At 36.7% G+C, this 19,276-nt stretch overlaps 1 protein-coding gene across 12 annotated transcripts in view; it reads right to left on the reverse strand.

The window, feature by feature from the left end:
- Positions 1–19,276, reverse strand: part of LOC123680682 — a 194,503-nt gene that overhangs the window by 22,190 nt on the left and 153,037 nt on the right. For 9 of the 12 annotated variants that reach the window (XR_006747551.1, XR_006747552.1, XM_045618704.1 and 6 more), the window contains 3 exons: positions 17,185–17,349; positions 12,726–12,839; positions 10,113–10,358 (listed from right to left, as the gene is read on the reverse strand). Coding sequence is in view for 10 of the 12 variants with exons in the window: in XM_045618704.1 (XP_045474660.1) it covers positions 10,113–10,358; positions 12,726–12,839; positions 17,185–17,349 (525 nt within the window). In the remaining 2 variants the exon portion in view is untranslated. Of the gene's footprint in view, positions 1–898; positions 1,052–10,112; positions 10,359–12,725; positions 12,840–17,184; positions 17,350–19,276 lie in introns of all 12 variants that reach the window. The other 3 variants (XM_045618712.1, XM_045618711.1, XM_045618713.1) reach the window with 3 other exon arrangements.

A 19,276-nucleotide genomic window follows, 5' to 3' on the forward strand; every position in this document is an offset into this window, starting at 1 on the left:
CTCAGTTGATTTGATATGATGCAACAAAAAAATGCAATTCTGAAAATTTCATTTGTATAAAATAGTGATTTATATTCAGAATATTTCATTTTTGATTGAGTAGCTTATTTGAATGAATTATTCTAGAATATGAATTAGAGGCAACACCAATAATTTCTGACAATGGATATGAATAAAGTTTGATGAACATCAATGACTGAAACTTTTCACGAATTTCTTGAAGCTGTAGCCTTATACTGTGTATTGGGCAGGGATGTACTTTTTTGTGTTCTTCCAGGAAATACTACTTCTATAATTTTTAAGGGAAAGGAGGCTTTGACATCGATTGACTCACAACACATATCGATATTTTGCAAATTTCACGTTCGGAATTATCATTTCTTCAATTTTCAAATTTTTTATTTTTGAACATTTTTTTATTTGAATTCAAGCATGTATCGTTTGAAGAATGCATTTTTCAATAAATAAAACCAAGGATAATAATATTTAAAGAACATTTTCAGAAGTCTAAATGGTGAAGAAACTTTTGTATTCGACTCAGTGAATCTACTGTTGAATTATCTATTTATTTGTCTAGTATCAATGACTCACCGTCTTCTATTTTTGGAGCGCTGAGCTCTTCCAGAGTTATGTTGTTCCTGAATTTACATTCTGCATTGTTCCTCTTGAAATAATTTTCCAGGTAATCGAGTAGTTAAGTTGCCAATAAGGTTATGTTTTGACATTTTTAGGTTATATTTTGACGTTTATGGGTTATTTTTGACGTTTTTAGGTTATGCTTTTGAAAAGCGTCAAACTCGACGTGAAATTTGCAAGTTATCGTTTCCCAAGCAGGAAGGAATAGTCTAGCTTTGCTAATTCCACATTTAAAACAGATAGAAAGGATTTTATCCCGTACTTTCCGGTAAAGAGATGGAGCGATGTCCTGGTGATCCATGCCTAGAGCGAGATCCAAACCCTGTAAGGCTTTTCATGCCGGCGAAAAGGCGTCTTCTCATTGAAGTGGCATCAGCTGGATTAGTTGCTAGATAAGCGTGAGTATGTCGTCGAGCTGTAGATACAGATATAAAGCTGACAATTAATAGATCGTGAATTTGATTTATTGAGGTTATGTGGCATGGGATGACCTATATTGCAGTGGTTTGCGAATGACTAATACACTACGCAAAAGATTTAACGCACATTATGGAAATCTCAAATTCCTTCTACAACTGAAGGTGTTCTCAATCATAATTATTTTTATCAGAATTATGCACGCATATGTTATCCACTTTCAACGTTTTTCTTCAATACAGATGTTTTTTTCCAGCAGGAATAAAAAAAGATGAGATTATCAGATTTTGAATGTATTGGCTCCATTCTGAAATCAGTTGTTCTCGATCAATTTTAGTGATCAATAGTTTTTCTTTCGTTTGATTTTCTACACTCGATCGCTATGCAACGCGAAACACGCAATTTGACCCAAGAAGAATGTGCCCAAGCGTTAGTTTTGCGAGAAGAAGGGTGGACATACACAAGAATTGCAGAAAGGTTTGGAGTTTCCCATACAAGTGTGTCCAGAATGTTGCAGCGATTCAGGGAGACAGGTATGAATGTCCGAAGACCAGGACAGGGTAGACCACGGGTAACAACTGCCATTCAAGAACGTTACTCGAGAGTTTCTTCGTTGAGACAACGGTTTGCAACCGCTCGCCTCCTTCAAAATCAGCTTGAGCAAACTCATGGGGTGCAAATTAGCACTCAGACAATAAGAAATCGCCTCAGAGAATATGATTTAAGACCTCGTGTCGCGGCAAGAGGCCCAGCTCTTACCCTAGCCCATCGAAGGGCGCGTTTGGATTTTGCGAGAGAGCATATCCATTGGGAATAGGCTGATTGGGAAAGAGTTTTCTTCACAGATGAGTCTAGATTCTGCCTCTACCATTGTGATCGACGTTCCCTTGTATACAGACGTCCACATGAAAGATATGCTCAGTGCACTCTTTCCCAATCAGCCTCTTCCCAATGGATATGCTCTCTCGCAAAATCCAAACGCGCCCTTCGATGGGCTGGGGTAAGAGCTGGGCCTCTTGCCGTGACACGAAGCCTTAAATCATATTCTCTGAGGCGATTTCTTATTGTCTGAGTGCTAATTTGCACCCTATGAGTTTGCTCAAGTCGATATTGAAGGAGGCGAGCGGTTGCAAACCGTTGTCTCAATGAAGAAACTCTCAAGTAACGTTCTTGAATGGCAGTTGTTACCCGTGGTCTACCCTGTCCTGGTCTTCGGACATTTATATCTGTCTCCCTGAATCGCTGCAACATTCTGGACACACTTGTATGGGAAACTCCAAACCTTTCTGCAATTCTTGTGTATGTCCACCCTTCTTCTTGCAAAACTACCGCTTGGGCACATTCCTCTTGGGTCAAATTGCGTGTTTCGCGTTGCATAGCGATCGATTGTAGAAAATCAAACGAAAGAAAAACTATTGACCACTAGAATTGATCGAGAACAACTGATTTCAGAATGGAGCCAATACATTCAAAATCTGATAATCTCATCTTTTTTTATTCCTGCTGGAAAAAAACATCTGTATTGAAGAAAAACGTTGAAAGTGGATAACATATGCATGCATAATTCTGATAAAAATAATTATCATTGAGAACACCTTCAGTTGTAGAATAAATTTGAGATTTCCATAATGTGCGTTAATTCTTTTGCGCAGTGTATTATCAGAATGATGAAAGTATTGTTTTAAAATTGCAGAAATCATAGAAGGAATCAAAGAGTCAATGCCTTATGTTTATACTCGGTAGTATAGTTTTGAATGTTTTGATGTTTAATAATAGGATCTCCGCAACAACTGAAATTACGAGTCATTTTTTCGAGAAATGAAAGAAATTGAATTGAAATATTTTATTATCATCTTAACCTTAATGAACGAAAACTGGTAATAACCCATATTCATTGAAATTATCATATTTTCATTATTCTTGATGCTATCTTTATGATATAGAAACATTTGTAATGAGTAACAGTGAAATTTATAGAGATTTCTGAAATTATCAGTTTCTTGCAAAGTTTTGAGATCTAATACCAAGTTACATTTTTTGAGCGCTCGTCACTGGATAGATTGCTCTATCTATGCAGATCTCACGACCCTTTGCCTATCTGAAATCTGTGGAACATGATGGTTAGAAGACTAATCAATTAAGCTAATCCTCTAAAAGCACTATAAACTTTCCGGCAGGAATTACAGAGTGCTTGGGATGCAATACTTCAAGAAGAAATATATGGCCTAGTAAAATACATGTCAAGAAAACTTGGCACTGTGGAACTTTTAGGTTTGTGTAACACACAATTGATAAAAAATTAATATCTTCTTTTGACAAGTTTTATATTTCTGCCGAGTTTAGTCCAAAACATCAATGTCTTCTTGACGGTCTGGCATTGTTATGTCACATAGTGTATTAATCACAATTTGTGACACTGTGCAAAACAGCTTATGTTATAACGTTTAAAAGCCAAATCTACATAGGCGTACAACTGTGCTTCCGCCGTTTTTCCGAAATTCGAGGCTTTACTATAAGAAACTGATTAAACATTTATGATTCAAAGTATTGTCCATCGCTCGCCACTACTTTCTCCCATCTTTCGGGCAGTGCACGAACCCCGAGTTGAAAAAACTGGTTATCTTTTGAAGCGATCCACGAATCGATCCAATTTTTTACTTCTTCATAATACCGGAAGTTCTGGTCAGCCAGGCCGTGTGTTATTGATCGAACAAGTGATAGTCCGAGGGAGCAACGTCTGGAAAATACGGCGGGTGGTGTAGGAGTTCCCATTTCAGTGTTTCAAGTAAATTTTGACCACTGTCGCAACATGGGGTCGAGCATTGTCAAGCGGTAAAATCAATGTATCATGTCTCTCGTCGTATTGCGGCCGTTTGTTTTTCAATGCTCGGCTCAAACGCTTCAATTGCGTTGGATAACGATCACCTGTGATTGTTTCAGTCGGTTTCAACAACTCATAACACACACTTATACACCAAATACTGAGCATGACCTCGTAACCGTGAAGATTCAGTTGGTCCTTTGACGTGAAAGCATGGACAGGATATCCCCATGATTTTCTGCGCTTGGGATTATCGTTATGAAACCATTTTTCGTCTCCAGTCACAATGCAATGCAGAAATCCCTTCCATCTTTGCCTTGCAAGCAGCTGTTCACAAGCAAACAAACGCCGTTCAACATCTCTCGGCTTCAATTCGTACGGCACCCAATTCCCTTGTTTCTGAATCATTCCCATGACTTTCAGGCGTTTTGAAATAGCTTGTTGCGACACTCCCAATGATCCTGCCGATTATTCTTGCGTTTGACACGAGTCTTGAACAAGTAATGCCCCCAATTCTACATCTTAGAAAACCTTCTCTTTTTCACCGCGATGCTGGTCTTCGACGTTAAAATTACCGTTCTTGAAGCGTTGAAACCACTCTCGACACGTTCTTTTACTAACAGGGGCCTCACCAAAGGTATTTGAGAGCATTCGATAAGCCTCAGCCGCAGATTTCTTCTTATTGAAGTAGAATGACGAGAATGTGGCTAGTAAGCTAACATGTTTAATCGAGAATAACTTTATGATGCAGACACAAATCGGAAAATATTTCGATGGCGTTATGTTTACAAATACCTAAGTTTATTGTACTCGTATGGCATCTACCACTACAACCATTTATTGCAAAATGGCGGAAACAAAGTTGTACACCTAATAGTATAATAAGAAACTTAGTGCACCTGTAAACGGTGCTTTAGATATCTAATTCGTACAAATTTAGAAAAAAATCTATGAAGGCGAACAAAACTGCGAATATTGAATTAGATCGAACCAATTAATATTCCCAAATCGAATCATTTCGCCTTTCCGGATATGTTCAAGGATGTGCACTGAAATTACATTCTACTATAGTTTGTTTTTGTTTTCCAGAAGCATTTGGCGGAATTCAGCGTTCGAATTCCGGTCATGATTTTTATGGTTTGCATGAGGAGCCATCCAATTGAATTTCCCATGAGACTCGCTGCTTCACATTTCATTCAGGTTACACACCAGTGGAGTGGAAGCCGGCACAATATCGACAAATAATTCGGTTTACACTTCCTGGCATGTTTTCGACGGGAAACAGATCGATGAAATATAGAAATGAAAACGACAATAAATAACCAATTTTCCAATGGGAATTATAGAATTTAAATTGGTGATAATGGCGACACTGTATATTATTTTTGACATTTCTTATGTCATTTGTGTTCAATAGGTTATGCCATTAAATCATGGAAATATGCACGCTTCAACAACGTTTAGAAATTGTTTTATCAAAATCCGTGCTGCTTTCTGAAATACTGAGAGAAATTTAAGCGATGAAGCTCATTTTTGATTGAATGATTATGTAAACAGATTTTGCGAAATTAAGAAAGAAGAAAATCCACACGAAAATTTTGAGAGTACATCCAGATAAAAGAGAGACAGCATTACAACCATTATAACCATGAAATTTTTCGAAAAACATGGCCTCCGTCAAAAAGTACCACAGATAAATGATGACAAGTGGGTTTCTTCGAAATCAGAATTTCATGGAAATTATAAGTATGATATAATCCCTCAAAATTATTCTTCGAGGCCAAAATTTACAGGAGTTATCGAGCGCTTTTGACTCACCCTGTATATTTTTGAAATCAGTAAAAAACAAGGTGTCCGAAAATATGATTGAAATGTTTTTATTTGAAAACAAGTAACTTTCAAAACTTTATGAGCAACTGATAATTTTATTAAATTCAATACTCTAATAATATTCACAGATCTAATAGCTATAGAATCATGAACTCTTAATTATGATTTGATGAGAATAGGTGATTTTCAATTTTCGTTCATAACATGAAAATAAAAAAAAATAAGTATATTTTATTTTCAGATTATAATTTCTCGAAGATATCATTCGAAAAAATTTCAACGACATGAAACTGGTCGATGCAACATGAAACTGAAATTGACAATAAATAAAACCAACTTACGAGTATACTTAAACATCGAAAATGCAAGCTTTCTAGTCACAAATAATAACTTCGTATACGATATACCATCAATTCAGAAATCTGATATAAAAAAATGAGTTTAAAAAAAAACAATGAATGTTGTATTAGTGCCGATTATACTCTGAAACCTTACAACTTACCTGATGAAGAAATCTTCGTTAGATTGAAGTTCATCAGTATTTTCATTTACTTAGGTACATACATAGATGGGAATTTTGTTTCTCAATTGATGTGATTTTAACGAATTCCTGTTATATTGTCATCAATTTGAGGACAGAGCTGAATAATATGTTTCTCCTAATGCCAAGGCAACAATTGATTCTCATGCGATAATAAAATGCATTTCTAAATTCAGTGGAGACGTTTCGATTATTATCGAAATTAATCGTTAATTTAGCACTTCAAACGATGATTGAACTCCCAGGTAGAATTAAGATTGATATATTATTCATACAATAATGATCAATTATATTTTTCCTTCAAACGAGACTTGGGTATTTGTAAATTATTTCGACACATTTCAAACATACCATTTCAAACATTCATTTGAAAAAAAAAATTAGATACCTAAAAAGGAAAAATTAATGTGGAGGTTAATAATTTGTAGCGACTTTAGATCACATGAAAAGAATAAGACGTCAAATCCGTTACTCGAATTAAGTGAACAAAGATAGCTAAAATTTGATGAAGTAAGAGTAAAAGTCATCGACCAAGGAATAGAGCCAGAAGAGCACAGAATTTATATTCTCCATAAAATTGGTCGTACCAGTTATCCTTCAAGGCGCTGTTGTCACTTTGTGCAGTCGTAACGAAGCGATTCAATTATTTTTAAAAACTGAATTAAAATAGTGTCTGTGAGTTATCTGAAGAAATCAATAATGAAACCCACAAAAATTAAGCTTAAATTTGAATTTGCAGTAACAACCCAAACTGAGGAGAATTCCCCATTATTCATATTAATTTTCTCGCCTCACAACGAACCGAAAACATGGTTTCTCTGTTATAGTTCATGTGGCTGTTTTGTATTTCGCAACACAAACTTTGAACAAATATTAATACGAAAAGTTGTTTGTCCCTTTATCAAAATACGATCCACGTACACTCACTTGAACAAACCACACAATGTTTGGTCCTTCGTCCCGGATCTAATCCTATAATTATGTCAAAGCATCCGTTTGCGTAACAACCTCAACACACAATCCAACTAGTTAGGTTCAATAACTAGTTGCAGGTAAAAGCAAACGTCTAACATGATTGGATATGCCATAGAAGGCCTACAACAGAAAACATATTGATAAATTTTCTCTAATTAAAATCTGACAAAATGGAAGAATATATCAATTGAAATCAAATATACATAATTTTGATTCGAAGGAATTGGAAAACACCGAGCTTTTTAGCCGTTTTATAGTCGGTTTTTCACCTGCACATATTTAACGTTCAAATTGGAATATACTGCACGAAGATGTGCAATTGCAAATAATTGAGCACAAATCTTGATTAAGCAGAATAGAATCCTATAACTTTGTTCATTTCTATATAGGGTGCTTTTTTTGAGTCTTAAAGTTGTAGTGCCTCTACATTCCCAAAAAATCAAAAAGAAAGGGTCAATTCTACGGCATTTTTGAGAAGACTATCGAACCAACTTCAAAACAAGGTATCCCTCAATCTATTCAAGATTTTAGGGATTGCTGCTATCACGCTTAAAGGGTTGAACAATTTGACTGGAACCAACCGTATAACAGTCCTCCTACGAACCAAAGGTCATTTCTTTTTGCATTTTTTCTGATTTTGCATGGGGACCTAGATATTAAAGGGAGTACCTATAAAAAACACTGTATATTTGTAGGATCTAGTTATATTTCACTGTAAATAATTGAGATGGTCAACCCGATGCTTGGAGACCTATTAGTTTCTTCAAAGGTCGAGGACATGACATTTTAAATGAATTTACAGAGAACGAATTGTTATTGTACATATAATGTTAAAAGGATGTGTTATTCTTCGAGGTGTCGAAGATATATCATGGAGTAGTAAATCTTGAAGAGATTTATTGGGGGGTTGGGAAAGTTCGAAGACAACACGGTCGTACCAGATGTGTCACATCTGTGTATCAGGTTGTAGTCCTTCGAGAATATTCGATTTCCAGGAATCCGCGAAGATCTTTGTGGGCGGTACGGCAAAATTCTTATTGGACTAGGGGATGGTACTTTTCCTAAGGGTGTGGTCAAGCCGAAAGAAGGGAGGTCGATATTCGAGACAGGGTAAGTTCCAATCGGCAGAGAGACAGTTCAAATTAAGCCGAAGACGGGTAGAGTTCAAGTTAAAATCAAAGACGAAGACGAGTCAAGTTCGGTCGTTCAACTTAAGACGTACGACGTAAAGACGGTTCGCGGACTAGATTAAGACGAGTCGCGAACAAGTTAAAGACGAGACGACCGAAAACTTGAAGTACGACGAAGACGTGATAATCGAAGACGTTTCGAGTAATTAACACTCGAGCAAAAGACGAAATTCACTACCGTAGTGAGAAACTTGTAATTAAGACGTAATTAAAATATTCTCAATACTGAGTTTGTACTGTATAATTGTGGCTTTGTAAATAGATGTAAATAATTCAAAATAGTTTAATTGTTACAAATCCAACGAAGTCACGGAGAAAAAGACGAAAGGCCAGGTAATCGAATCATTCCTCTGGACGATCGATTAACCAAGCCTACATATTTACTTCTCAGTGACGGGATGATAAAAAAAATTGGCATCGAAAAAACCTTCATTACGATACTAAGTAGAAATGAAGATAGGAAAAAGGAGTCCATAATCTCATTTCTTAAAAAAAATACCATCAGAAGGTACATAGATGGTTCCAAAACTACGACGGGGACTGGCACTGGAGTATTTGGGACTGGTACCAAAGGCTAAATATCGTTAGGCCGTTGTCTAAGTGCCTTGCTACTTGTTATAGAAAGATGTGTAGAAATTAACGTAGCAAGAAACTATCAGAAATGTGATATAGCGAAACATTCTGACAGTCAGGCTGCAATCAAAGCACTAAGCTACATATCATCGATTCTAAGATAGTATTGGAGTGCCGAAGAAAATGAAATAGGCAAGAATAACAAGGTTTTTTTAATCTGGGTTCCCGGCCACTTGGGAATTAGAGGGAATGAGTAGGCCAACGCACTTGCCAGAAAAGTAGCACAAACTCTTTTCATCTGCCCGGAAACTTTCTGTGGCGTTGACAAATATACCTACAAGAAAGAGTTTCAGGAGAAGGAAGAAACCGAAAGAGAAATACTCTGGCGAAATCTTCCTGGTTTGGTTCACTCCAAAAAGTTTCTTCGAAACTTTGACTCTACGAGATCCAAGAAGTATCTGGATCTTAGGAAAATATGCTACACTCCCTCAATGAATTCCTTACAGGGCATTGTCGCCTTAGGAAACACCTCATGAGAATGGGTCTAACTGAAAATCACGAGTGCAGATTCTGTGGGGAGGAGGTAGAAACTCCACATCACCTGATGACGGAATGCCTCGCCAAACGCAAAACCTGCTTTGGACACGAAATTTGTAGGAGTGAGGAATTAGCCTCCTTGATGCCATCTCAGATGTTGGAGCTCATTAGAACTCTGAAACTGGAAGGCGAGCTGTAGATCAACTTATGGGGAGAATAGCTCTGATGGGGGCACAATGGACCATTTGGTCGCAGTGAAACGGAACCTCCTGAATTGAATCTAATCTAATCTACACTTAGTAACTGTTGGTTAATTGTATAAATTAGTACTTTATTGGTTGAAATTTTTAAGTGGATTTGATGGTAATTAAGAATTGAATCTCACTATTGAATCTCCCAAATAAAAAAGAAGGAGAAAACATAAATTTGTTTCTTTTATGTTTTTCATTATTGTACGTTGGGAATAAAAAAAATTACTGAAGGCCGGGATTCCACCATTACATATATGTCTACCTAGTGGAGTTCAATCAACCGTTCTCGGTCAGTACATCAAAAAAAAAAAAGAAGCAATCTTTCATTCTTGAACTCGAACCTGAACTGATCGAACAAGGAGCAGGATTGATAACGGACAGATTGGCCCCTGTGCTTTGGGGCGATTGCGGGGGAGGCACGCCCCCCCTTCTGTTTAGACTCTGTCCGGAGCTGCCCGAGCTGCCGGGGGCTGAACCCCCCGCCCCCCTGTCCACGGTGATACCGGGTGCTTCGATGTTTACTCTAGGCTTCGAGATTTCGGTCGCCTGTTTCAATACTTGATAAATCCTATCCACCTCGTTAGGCTCTGTCAAAACAATACCATTAGCGAAGTTTATTTTCACCTATCGGATGTTTCGTTGATCAGTTGGACGAAAGTCGTGGATGCCAGGAGTTGTCATAACATTTTGGGGGTCTCCGGGTTGTTAAGAGAGGTCGAAAGCGAAGATATATCGGTTTCTGATCGAATTGGGTTATCTTGCAGGGTATCGCAGTATTAGGTTTCGGAGGAGTTTTGTATTGATGTTGTCTCCAATGATGAACCCTTGGAATTGGGTGAAGCGAAAAAAATAACTAGTTGTTTCCGCAAATGTTGATCTTGTTATTGTAGGCTTATAATGGTGAAGTTTGATTTCAGAGGTGCGTTTAGAACCTGTGCATTCAGAAGTTTACGTCGTGTGGTTTAGATGCTAGCGGTTACATATCACTCTTAAGTGACCATGTTTTTTCGTTAGAACCAAGCTTCAAAAGATGCGTGTCTGAATTTAAGAATTTAAGAGTAATATCTAGTTCCAGATATTGGAGGTAAATTGACTTTACATTTTTGTTGCTGTTGAAAAATAGATAAGCACGAGTTTCGTATATTGAAGAAAATGTTTGAAGGAAACAAACACTGTTCAAGTGAATCTGAGGGTCAGATTTTATTCCATGGAGAACAATGATAAAAGTATAGAGAAAATGGCTCTAATGAAGAAGTGATTGCCGAGGTTGAAAATTCTTTCGAGAGCAAAGCCGAATCTTTCTAAAGGAGGGGTATTGAAAAGTTAGAGGAATGTTGCAGTTGCAAGTGCTACTCTTGAAGGTGACTATGTTGATGTTGTCATTTTGTCATTTCATTCGAAGAAATGATTCTATGGGTTCTATGGTAACGTTATGGAATTTTATCCAGTGACCAAGTCCTCTGGAATCTTTCAGATCCACTGGTCAATTTAGCTTTAGTCACATGTTCGTCTGGGTTTCAATCAGTAGTTTTGATGGCTCTCCAGTTTTGTGTGATGTCTGTTACTCTTGTTCTGGATAGGAACTTTAAGGTGTTCATGTAGTATTTTATTCGTAAAATATCAAGGCACGTTTGGTGATTTGTTAAGAATGGATTGGCTTCTCAGTTATATGGAAACGTTAGGTACATCCCCAGAGCTGAATCCCAGTAGGGTTTGATGATTGTTTTGACTATAAGAAGTGTTTTCCAAGTGACAATTTGGATTTCTTACTAAACAGCCGATGAAGAAGAACTTGGTGAAATTACAATCTTCATTTTAGCTTGCACTGCATAAATTCAATAAACTGCCTCAGATATCCAATAATTAAACATAATTTATTGCAGATTTGAATAGATTTCGTTGACAACATACTTTCTTATTATGTTACAACGTTGATAGAATTTCGTTCATCAACAACTGCATTCAGCTGGGTGACGAAGAATTTGACCTCAAGATTTTGCTGCAGTCTTTTTTCCTTTCTTGATTCCTTCGACTTTTTGATGGCAAAGACTTCATTCTGATTCTTCAAATGAGATCTAACAGATATGGGCTAATATCTACTCTATGTTTGATATTGAGTAATGGATTCATCAGAGAACATTGAAACAACATTGTTAGAGATCTAGTTTTGTTACCAACCAAAATAAGCTAGTACCACATTTTCAGCATAGTTCATACCTAATGTTATGAGAACTCACCGTCACACTGCTAGGTTCTGAATGACAAATTTTTTGGCGTTGACGGCAATAATACTAGCAACCTCAGAAATGTTTTGCTGGATTTATTCTAGAACATTTTCTTGATGTTATGGTTTGAGGTCATTTGTGGAAAAAATAGTATGTTTCGTCGAGAGATGCAATTTCAGTTGAACGAGTCCGATTGCTTCTAATCAAGAGTCGTATTCAAGTGTTACTGATGCAAATAGTGGTAGTATTGATTGTTTGCGACATAAAATTCTTCAAGAATAACGTCGGGCCTTTTTCAATTGACCTTCAGATTGAATTTTTTTCGAAGAATTCCAAAAGTTCATCATCGGAGCACATCAACAAAATAAGACCCTTATTTGAGTTGAGTATTTTACCTATAGTCTTCAACATATGAACTTGAAAAAAGCATTTTAATTTGTAGTTATTTACAATGTTTAGCCCATTCGTCTTTCAAGTTCCGAATAACAATAATCAACAGAAAATAACTATAAATAACATCGAGAAGCAGTGACATTGAGTGTTAAGATGATGACTTAATTTGAAACAAAGTATTTCATGAAGGAATATTTTATTTTTATTAATCCTTAATTGGTTACAATCGTGAGAATCAATTAACGAAATTGAAATATCAAGAGAATAATCTTGCTCATGAAACATTTTGTTTACATTTCTTGTTAGAGGTCACATCTAACCACCACACCGAAATACCTATGAGAGAATGAGTTGAATTCTTGCTTCTTAAAGGTATTTGCACCTTATTTTCATCTCGAACTGATAATCGCCTATTTATTGTTGTCATTCCACCATAAAAACCTGGCACTCCTAAACGAACAATTGTTTTTGAAGGGGCAATTCAATTTAAATGCAAGAATATTCAAGAAGCTGAAGCTTATGTAAGCGAGAAGCCTCTGAAAAGGTGGATTAGATATGTCTTGGAATATTTTGGGGTATATGTACATCATGTATTTTTTACAGTATATACAAAATGTTGGGGTAGGTGCTGTTCAGGTTTTGATTGTCTGAAGAACTGTGTATTTTTCCACATATGTAAGTAGACTTTGAATTTTTGTAGAGGCTAGGTAGATCTGCTGATTGGATATACCAAATGGGCGAATCTAAGTAGCGTACTAGTTCAATATGCTCTAAGAACCAGGCCCCTGAATGTATGAAGAATGGTTACCGGTTAATTTCGAATGTTAGTTATTTTTTGGAGGCCTTTATGCCTTTAATGAAAAAAGCTGTACGGAAGATTATGGCCAACCTTTGAACCATGGAACATATTTGAAGAGTATTTTTGCTTCTTTGCAGGTAAAAGGACTATTCTTCATTGATCGCTAATGTTTTTTAATTTTTCAGGGTATTGATCGTCTTTACCTACATGACTTTAGGTAGAAATGTAGCTGCTTAGCTGTTCTGCACTTAGGTGTACAACTATGCTTCCGACTTTATGCAATAGATGGCTGTAGCGGTAAGTGGTAGTCGAAATAAATACATCGTAAATGTCATACAATAAGCTTAAGTATTTGTTAACATAATGCCATCGAAATATTAGTCGATTTGTGTCTGCATCATGAAGTTATTCTCGATTAAACATGTCAGCTTACGAGCTGTCTCATAATTTGCGGGAGGTTTTAATTTTCTGTTTTAATATAAAGAAATCTGCGGCTGAGGTTCATCGAATGCTCTCAAATACCTATGGTGACGCCGCTATTAATGAAAGAACTTGGTTTCAAAACTTCAACGGTGATTTTGACGTCGAAGACCAGCATGGCGGCGGAAGCAAGAAGGTTTTTGGAAATGCACAATTAGGGGCATTACTTCATCAAGACTCGTGTCAAACGCAACAAGAATTGGCAGGATCATTGGAAGTAATGCGACATGACATTTGATTGAGTTCCAACGTTATGGGTGTCCAAGCATGTCTTGACCACTTTCGCACAATAGCGTCGATTATTATAATGCTGTAAAATCACTTTATTATGTCTCTCGTTGTATTGGCTTTCAATACACGGCTCAAACGCATTAATTGCATTAGATAATAATCGCCTGTGATTGTTTCAGTCGGTTTTATCAACTCATAATAGTAGCATAATAGTAGCTTCACTATAGATATTTGAGAGCATTCGATGTGCCTAAGCCGCAGATTTCTTCATATTAAAGCAGAAAATCAAAACCTGTCGCAAATGACGAGAATTTGGCTCGTAAGATGACATGTTTAATTGAGAATAACTTCATAATGCAAACACAAATCGACTACTATTTCGATGGCGTTATGTTTACAAATACCTAAGATTCTTGTATGACATTTACGATTTATTTATTTTGACTACCACTCACCGCTTCATCCTTTGCAGAACGGTGGAAGCAAAGTTTTTCAATCGCTATGTCTACTTTGAACACCTTATAACTTGGGAATCTGAGTCTTCTGATCAGCTTTTGTTATCAAGGGCTTACAAAAAACAATACTAACATTTGAAATTAACCAGTAAACATTTTTCATATATTCAGGTGCCTGGTCCTTTAATGATGGTGGTCAATTTTCTGCAAGTAGGAATTTTTTGTAACGTAATAAAATGGAAGAAAGGCATCGCTTTTGGTTGAATATCGCCCTATTGAAACGGCTCTTTCACGTGAAGAATGGGGATAAAAGCTTTAAATTTCACCTCAATTATCCCTGCTCACCGTGGGGAAGAATTGTGCCCTCAGCAGGGATTCTATTTCATCGGATAATTTTATTTGCCACTGAAGTGATAGAAATGGGATCAGGTTTGTTCGTTTCAACTCAAACTGGATGTCATAAAAAATTGAAAGGGATATTTACGACCGAGTTATGGAATTTATTTGACGCCGCTGTGTGCCAGTTAGTGTCATTGAAATGGCAGAAAGTGAAGTATGAATTGACATATTTCAAGTAAGTGTCTATATGGAAAAATATGAATTTCGTACTTTATCATTTTGTTTTATTGTCTGAAATTTAGTGGGATTATTTGATTGGATAAAGATTGTAGTGGAATGTGTCATTACTATTGCGGTAGATCTATACTTATGAAAAGTGTCTCAAAAGAAAGTTCATAATTAAAAAAAAGCCGTTAGTCGAAAAAGTGTTATTTATACAAGTGTGCCAGATTTTATTGCAATTACTTTGGCGTCGGGTAGACGACTATTTTTATTTCTATGAACAAATATTGTTACAAGCTTCGTCTTCGAGATACAGGGTTAAAGTTTGAAAAAAAAATGTTTTTTACTTATAACTTTAGTATTATGACATTTATTGTTCTAATTTTTAGGTAATGAAGTCTTTATAATGTTATGTTTCAAATTAGGTGAGTATCTCTTATTTTAATTATCCAGTGGTGTATATTTAGGGGTGCGATGATCCTTTTCTTATTGAAAATCTACACCACTGTCTCTTTTTCGAACAAATTGTTTAATTTCTGAAATTAACAGGGCTTCATCAAAAAAGTTCTCTTGACTTTTTTTCATAGAACCTTACCACCTCTTCTTTCAGTCAACTGCCCAATACGCCTAGGCATCCCACGAATCAAGTCATTAATGAAATTTTCAGGAATATTTTTCCGTTCTTTCTGAAGGGTTGAACTCAATTCATGAAAAGTTGAAGAAGGGTTTTGGGGATTGGATATTGCTTTCCATAAGTTATCCCATACTTGCTCAATTGGATTCATGTCTGGTGAATTTGCTGACCAGTTCATGCTCTGGATATTGTTCTCTTGAAGAATGTTTTGAACCCTTCGTGTACGGTGTGGTGGGGTGTTATCATCGTGATAAATGAAATTGTCCCCAAATTCGTTGCGCAGAGGAACAATGATTGGTTCAATGATGTTTTCTACGTAGATGGCACCAGTCATTGTTCTTTCAACGATAATAAGAGGGGTAAGGCGACCAAACATCATACCCGCCAGCACATTATTGATCCGCCTTGAGAGTTCTCATCTTCCTGGGCGAAATTGAGGAGTCGCTCTAGTTTGGCTGGACCTCTCCAAACCCTATCTCGATGACTATCACTTTATAAAACGAATCGTGACTCGTCTGAAAAATGTACGTTGCGCCCTTGTGGTGAAAGTCAGTCTTGGTGTTGTTCTGCCCATTGCAGACAAGAAGCTCTATGTCTAGGTGATAGATGAGATACTCTTGAAGGTCTTCTTGTCCTTAAATTTTAGGAATGCAACCTTCTCTCTGGTACTGGTCGAGACTACCCGTATATAGGTCCTCAAGAAATGACTTCGAAGGGCTGTTACAGATACCGTTCGATTCCTTCGAGTAAAATTTGCGATATAATGGTCTTTCCTTGCTGAAGTTATTCTGGGTCGACCAGGCACCGGTCTCTGGGTAACGCTGACGGTTTCCAGGAAAAGGGCCAACAAGCACCTTATGGAAGTCCTAAGAATATTCAAACGTTGAGCAATTTGGTGGTCCAATAAAGCTTCATGATGTAGGACTACATTTCTCCTTTGACCAAACTGAGAAATTGGATGACCCGTCATTTTCCAAGAAAAATTCTCAATGTTACAACTCTCGTTATTCGCTGAAAACTGATTAACTTCGAATAACCTGTAGTCTGCCAAACAGGAAGCATTTTTTGCTGGCTTATTATTTTCATTTGAGTGATAAGATAGTGAAGATTCCACACACAAAAAATTGTCATGTTGCTTTCAATAAGTTAAGAGTTGATAGAGGTGGCCAAGACTTTCGACGATTTGTGTATTCCCCGAGCCTTTACGCAGTACTACAATATAAAAAAATATGAACTTTCTTTTGAGACAACTTGTATAACTTCCACCTTTGAAAGGGCACATGAAAAAAAAATTCCAGAAAGGTTATTCGACTGAATTTTTGCATAACGAACATTGTCGGGAAATTGATTTTTTTGGACCAATGTCATACAAAAATGTTTTACCATACTTTGACTCCTGATGAGTTAATTTTTCTTCAATCAGCCTCTAAGAAACTGGGCGTATAACTGAGACACCTCCTAATCTGCACACACCTATCCCATTTCAGCGCATAAACTCTGTACAAGTCTCGGTTCTGTACAAGGAATTTTTGCGAGTATACAAAATGAATGAGAGGGAAGATTGTGATGACTGCATCAAATTGTTGTATGATAACAAAATGCACAATGCAGATAGCGGTTTTAGCAGATACTTACGCTCCTCTTCGAGTGCAGATTCAGGAACACGGGTCTCAATTTCTGAAGTGGACTTCTGTCGCCTCAGCAGCTTCGCCTTTGTCTGGCATTTGGACGCCTTATCTTGGCAATCTACGTGGATGTTCATTTTGCATATTCTACATTTCAGACCCTGCCGAGTGTGCCCTACAAAGGAAAGGAAGATCAATTATATCGGTGGGGAATTAAAAACTTTGATAGTGCTTGCTCAGCTTTTTTTTAAGTTATGAGACGGTTCTTTTGTATCAGTGAAGTTGATGAAATATATCTAGAGTTCATGACAATGTAACGGGTGTTTTTTTTTCGAGGTATATTTAACAGCTGTCGACTGATTTATTCTCAGTTTTGTTTGGCAATTCATCATGAATAGACTCACGCCTGAACAAAGCTTGCAAATAGTGCAATTTTATTTCGAAAATAATGGTTCTGTGCGGAATATTTTATTTATTTATTTTGTTTAGCGATGAAGCGTACTTCTGGTTGAATGGCTACGTCAACAAACAAAACAGCCGCATTTGGAGTGAAGCTAATCCTCAAGTGTATGTCGAAACACCGTTACATCCAGAAAAACTGACTGTTTGGTGCGCTTTATGGGCTGGTGGAATCATTGGTCCGTACTTCTTCGAAAACGATGATGGCCAGAACGTTACAGTCAATAGTGATCGGTATAGAGCCATGATTACTAACTTTTCATTCCTGAATTGAACAACCATGATGTCCAGGAGCTGTGGTTCCAACAAGACGGCGCAACATGTCACACAGCTCGTGCCACAATCGATTTATTGAAAGACACGTTTGGTGACCGCCTAATTTCACGTTTTGGACCTGTGAATTGGCCTCCAAATCTTGTGATTTAACACCGCTAGAATACTTTCTGTGGGGCTATGTAGTCATTGGTCTATGCGGATAAGCCACAAACCCTTGACCATTTGGAAGACAACATTCGCCGTGTTATTGCCAATATACGCCCACAAATGTTGGAAAAAGTCATCGAAAATTGGATGTCCAGATTGGACTACATCCGAGCCAGCCGTGGCGGTCATATGCCAGAAATCATATTTGAAATGTAATGCCATAAGATTATCTTGCGGATAAATAAAATTCATGTCAATCGAATAATCCATCGTTGTTTTATTGCAAGTTGAAGTTCTATAGCTCTAAAAAAACACCCTTTACATGCTGCGCATTAGGTATACATTCTGTGGAGAGTATCATTGGGAATCGATCATTTCAACATCCAACTTTGTCGCATTTGTATTTAATTTGTTAACAGAGTGCTTCATTTGTTGCTGTTGTTGTTGAATGTATTATGAGATTTTGACAGTGGATAGCGATAATTACTGAATCTTGTATTGCGAATGGATGGAACTTGTTTCCATAACAAAATTTGACATTTCAAGAATTGTAATGAATTATTCATGATTGAAAATTGTATTGGTTTATGGATTTCTCAACAATTCCAACGAAAAATTAATGATAATTCATGAAATGTGAAATTTAGTTATTCGAACATCGAATTTTAGATTCTTTCTGTGCTTTCCGGAAGTCACAGACTACTCCACACACTGAGAAATTGTGGTTTTTCCTCATTTAAGGTTCTTTTACGATAACACTTAAATTATTCATTTTTGGTATAGGGTTTGCTTAAGTAACTCCACTATTTTCGTACGTAGAATTGACTGAAATAATAAAAAAAGTATAGGTTGTGATTTGAAAATTTGAGTTGTTGAAGTTCATGATCTTCTTATGAACACCCTGTACATTTTTGGTCCAAACCGCACAGTATTATAATACTACGTATTCGAAAAATCAAAAAAGGAAAAAATTATTTTGAATTTTTTTCCATAAGAATTCTATTAACTCATGAACCATTTGTTTTCACCCAAAGTAAGGCATATTGTCGAAATTTTCATCAAAAAAGCTATCTAATGATGCAACAATATACTGGGTGCGCTATTTGAAATTAAGAAGTAATAGTCTGTTTGTGGTATAACCGAAAGTTGTAGAGATCTAAAAATATTTTAGGGAGGAAGATCATTGTCTCAAACCCTAATATGCAAATTTCCCTCTCCAA

This window comes from Harmonia axyridis, chromosome 5 (genome assembly GCF_914767665.1).
Source record: "Harmonia axyridis chromosome 5, icHarAxyr1.1, whole genome shotgun sequence".
NCBI lineage: Eukaryota > Metazoa > Arthropoda > Insecta > Coleoptera > Coccinellidae > Harmonia > Harmonia axyridis.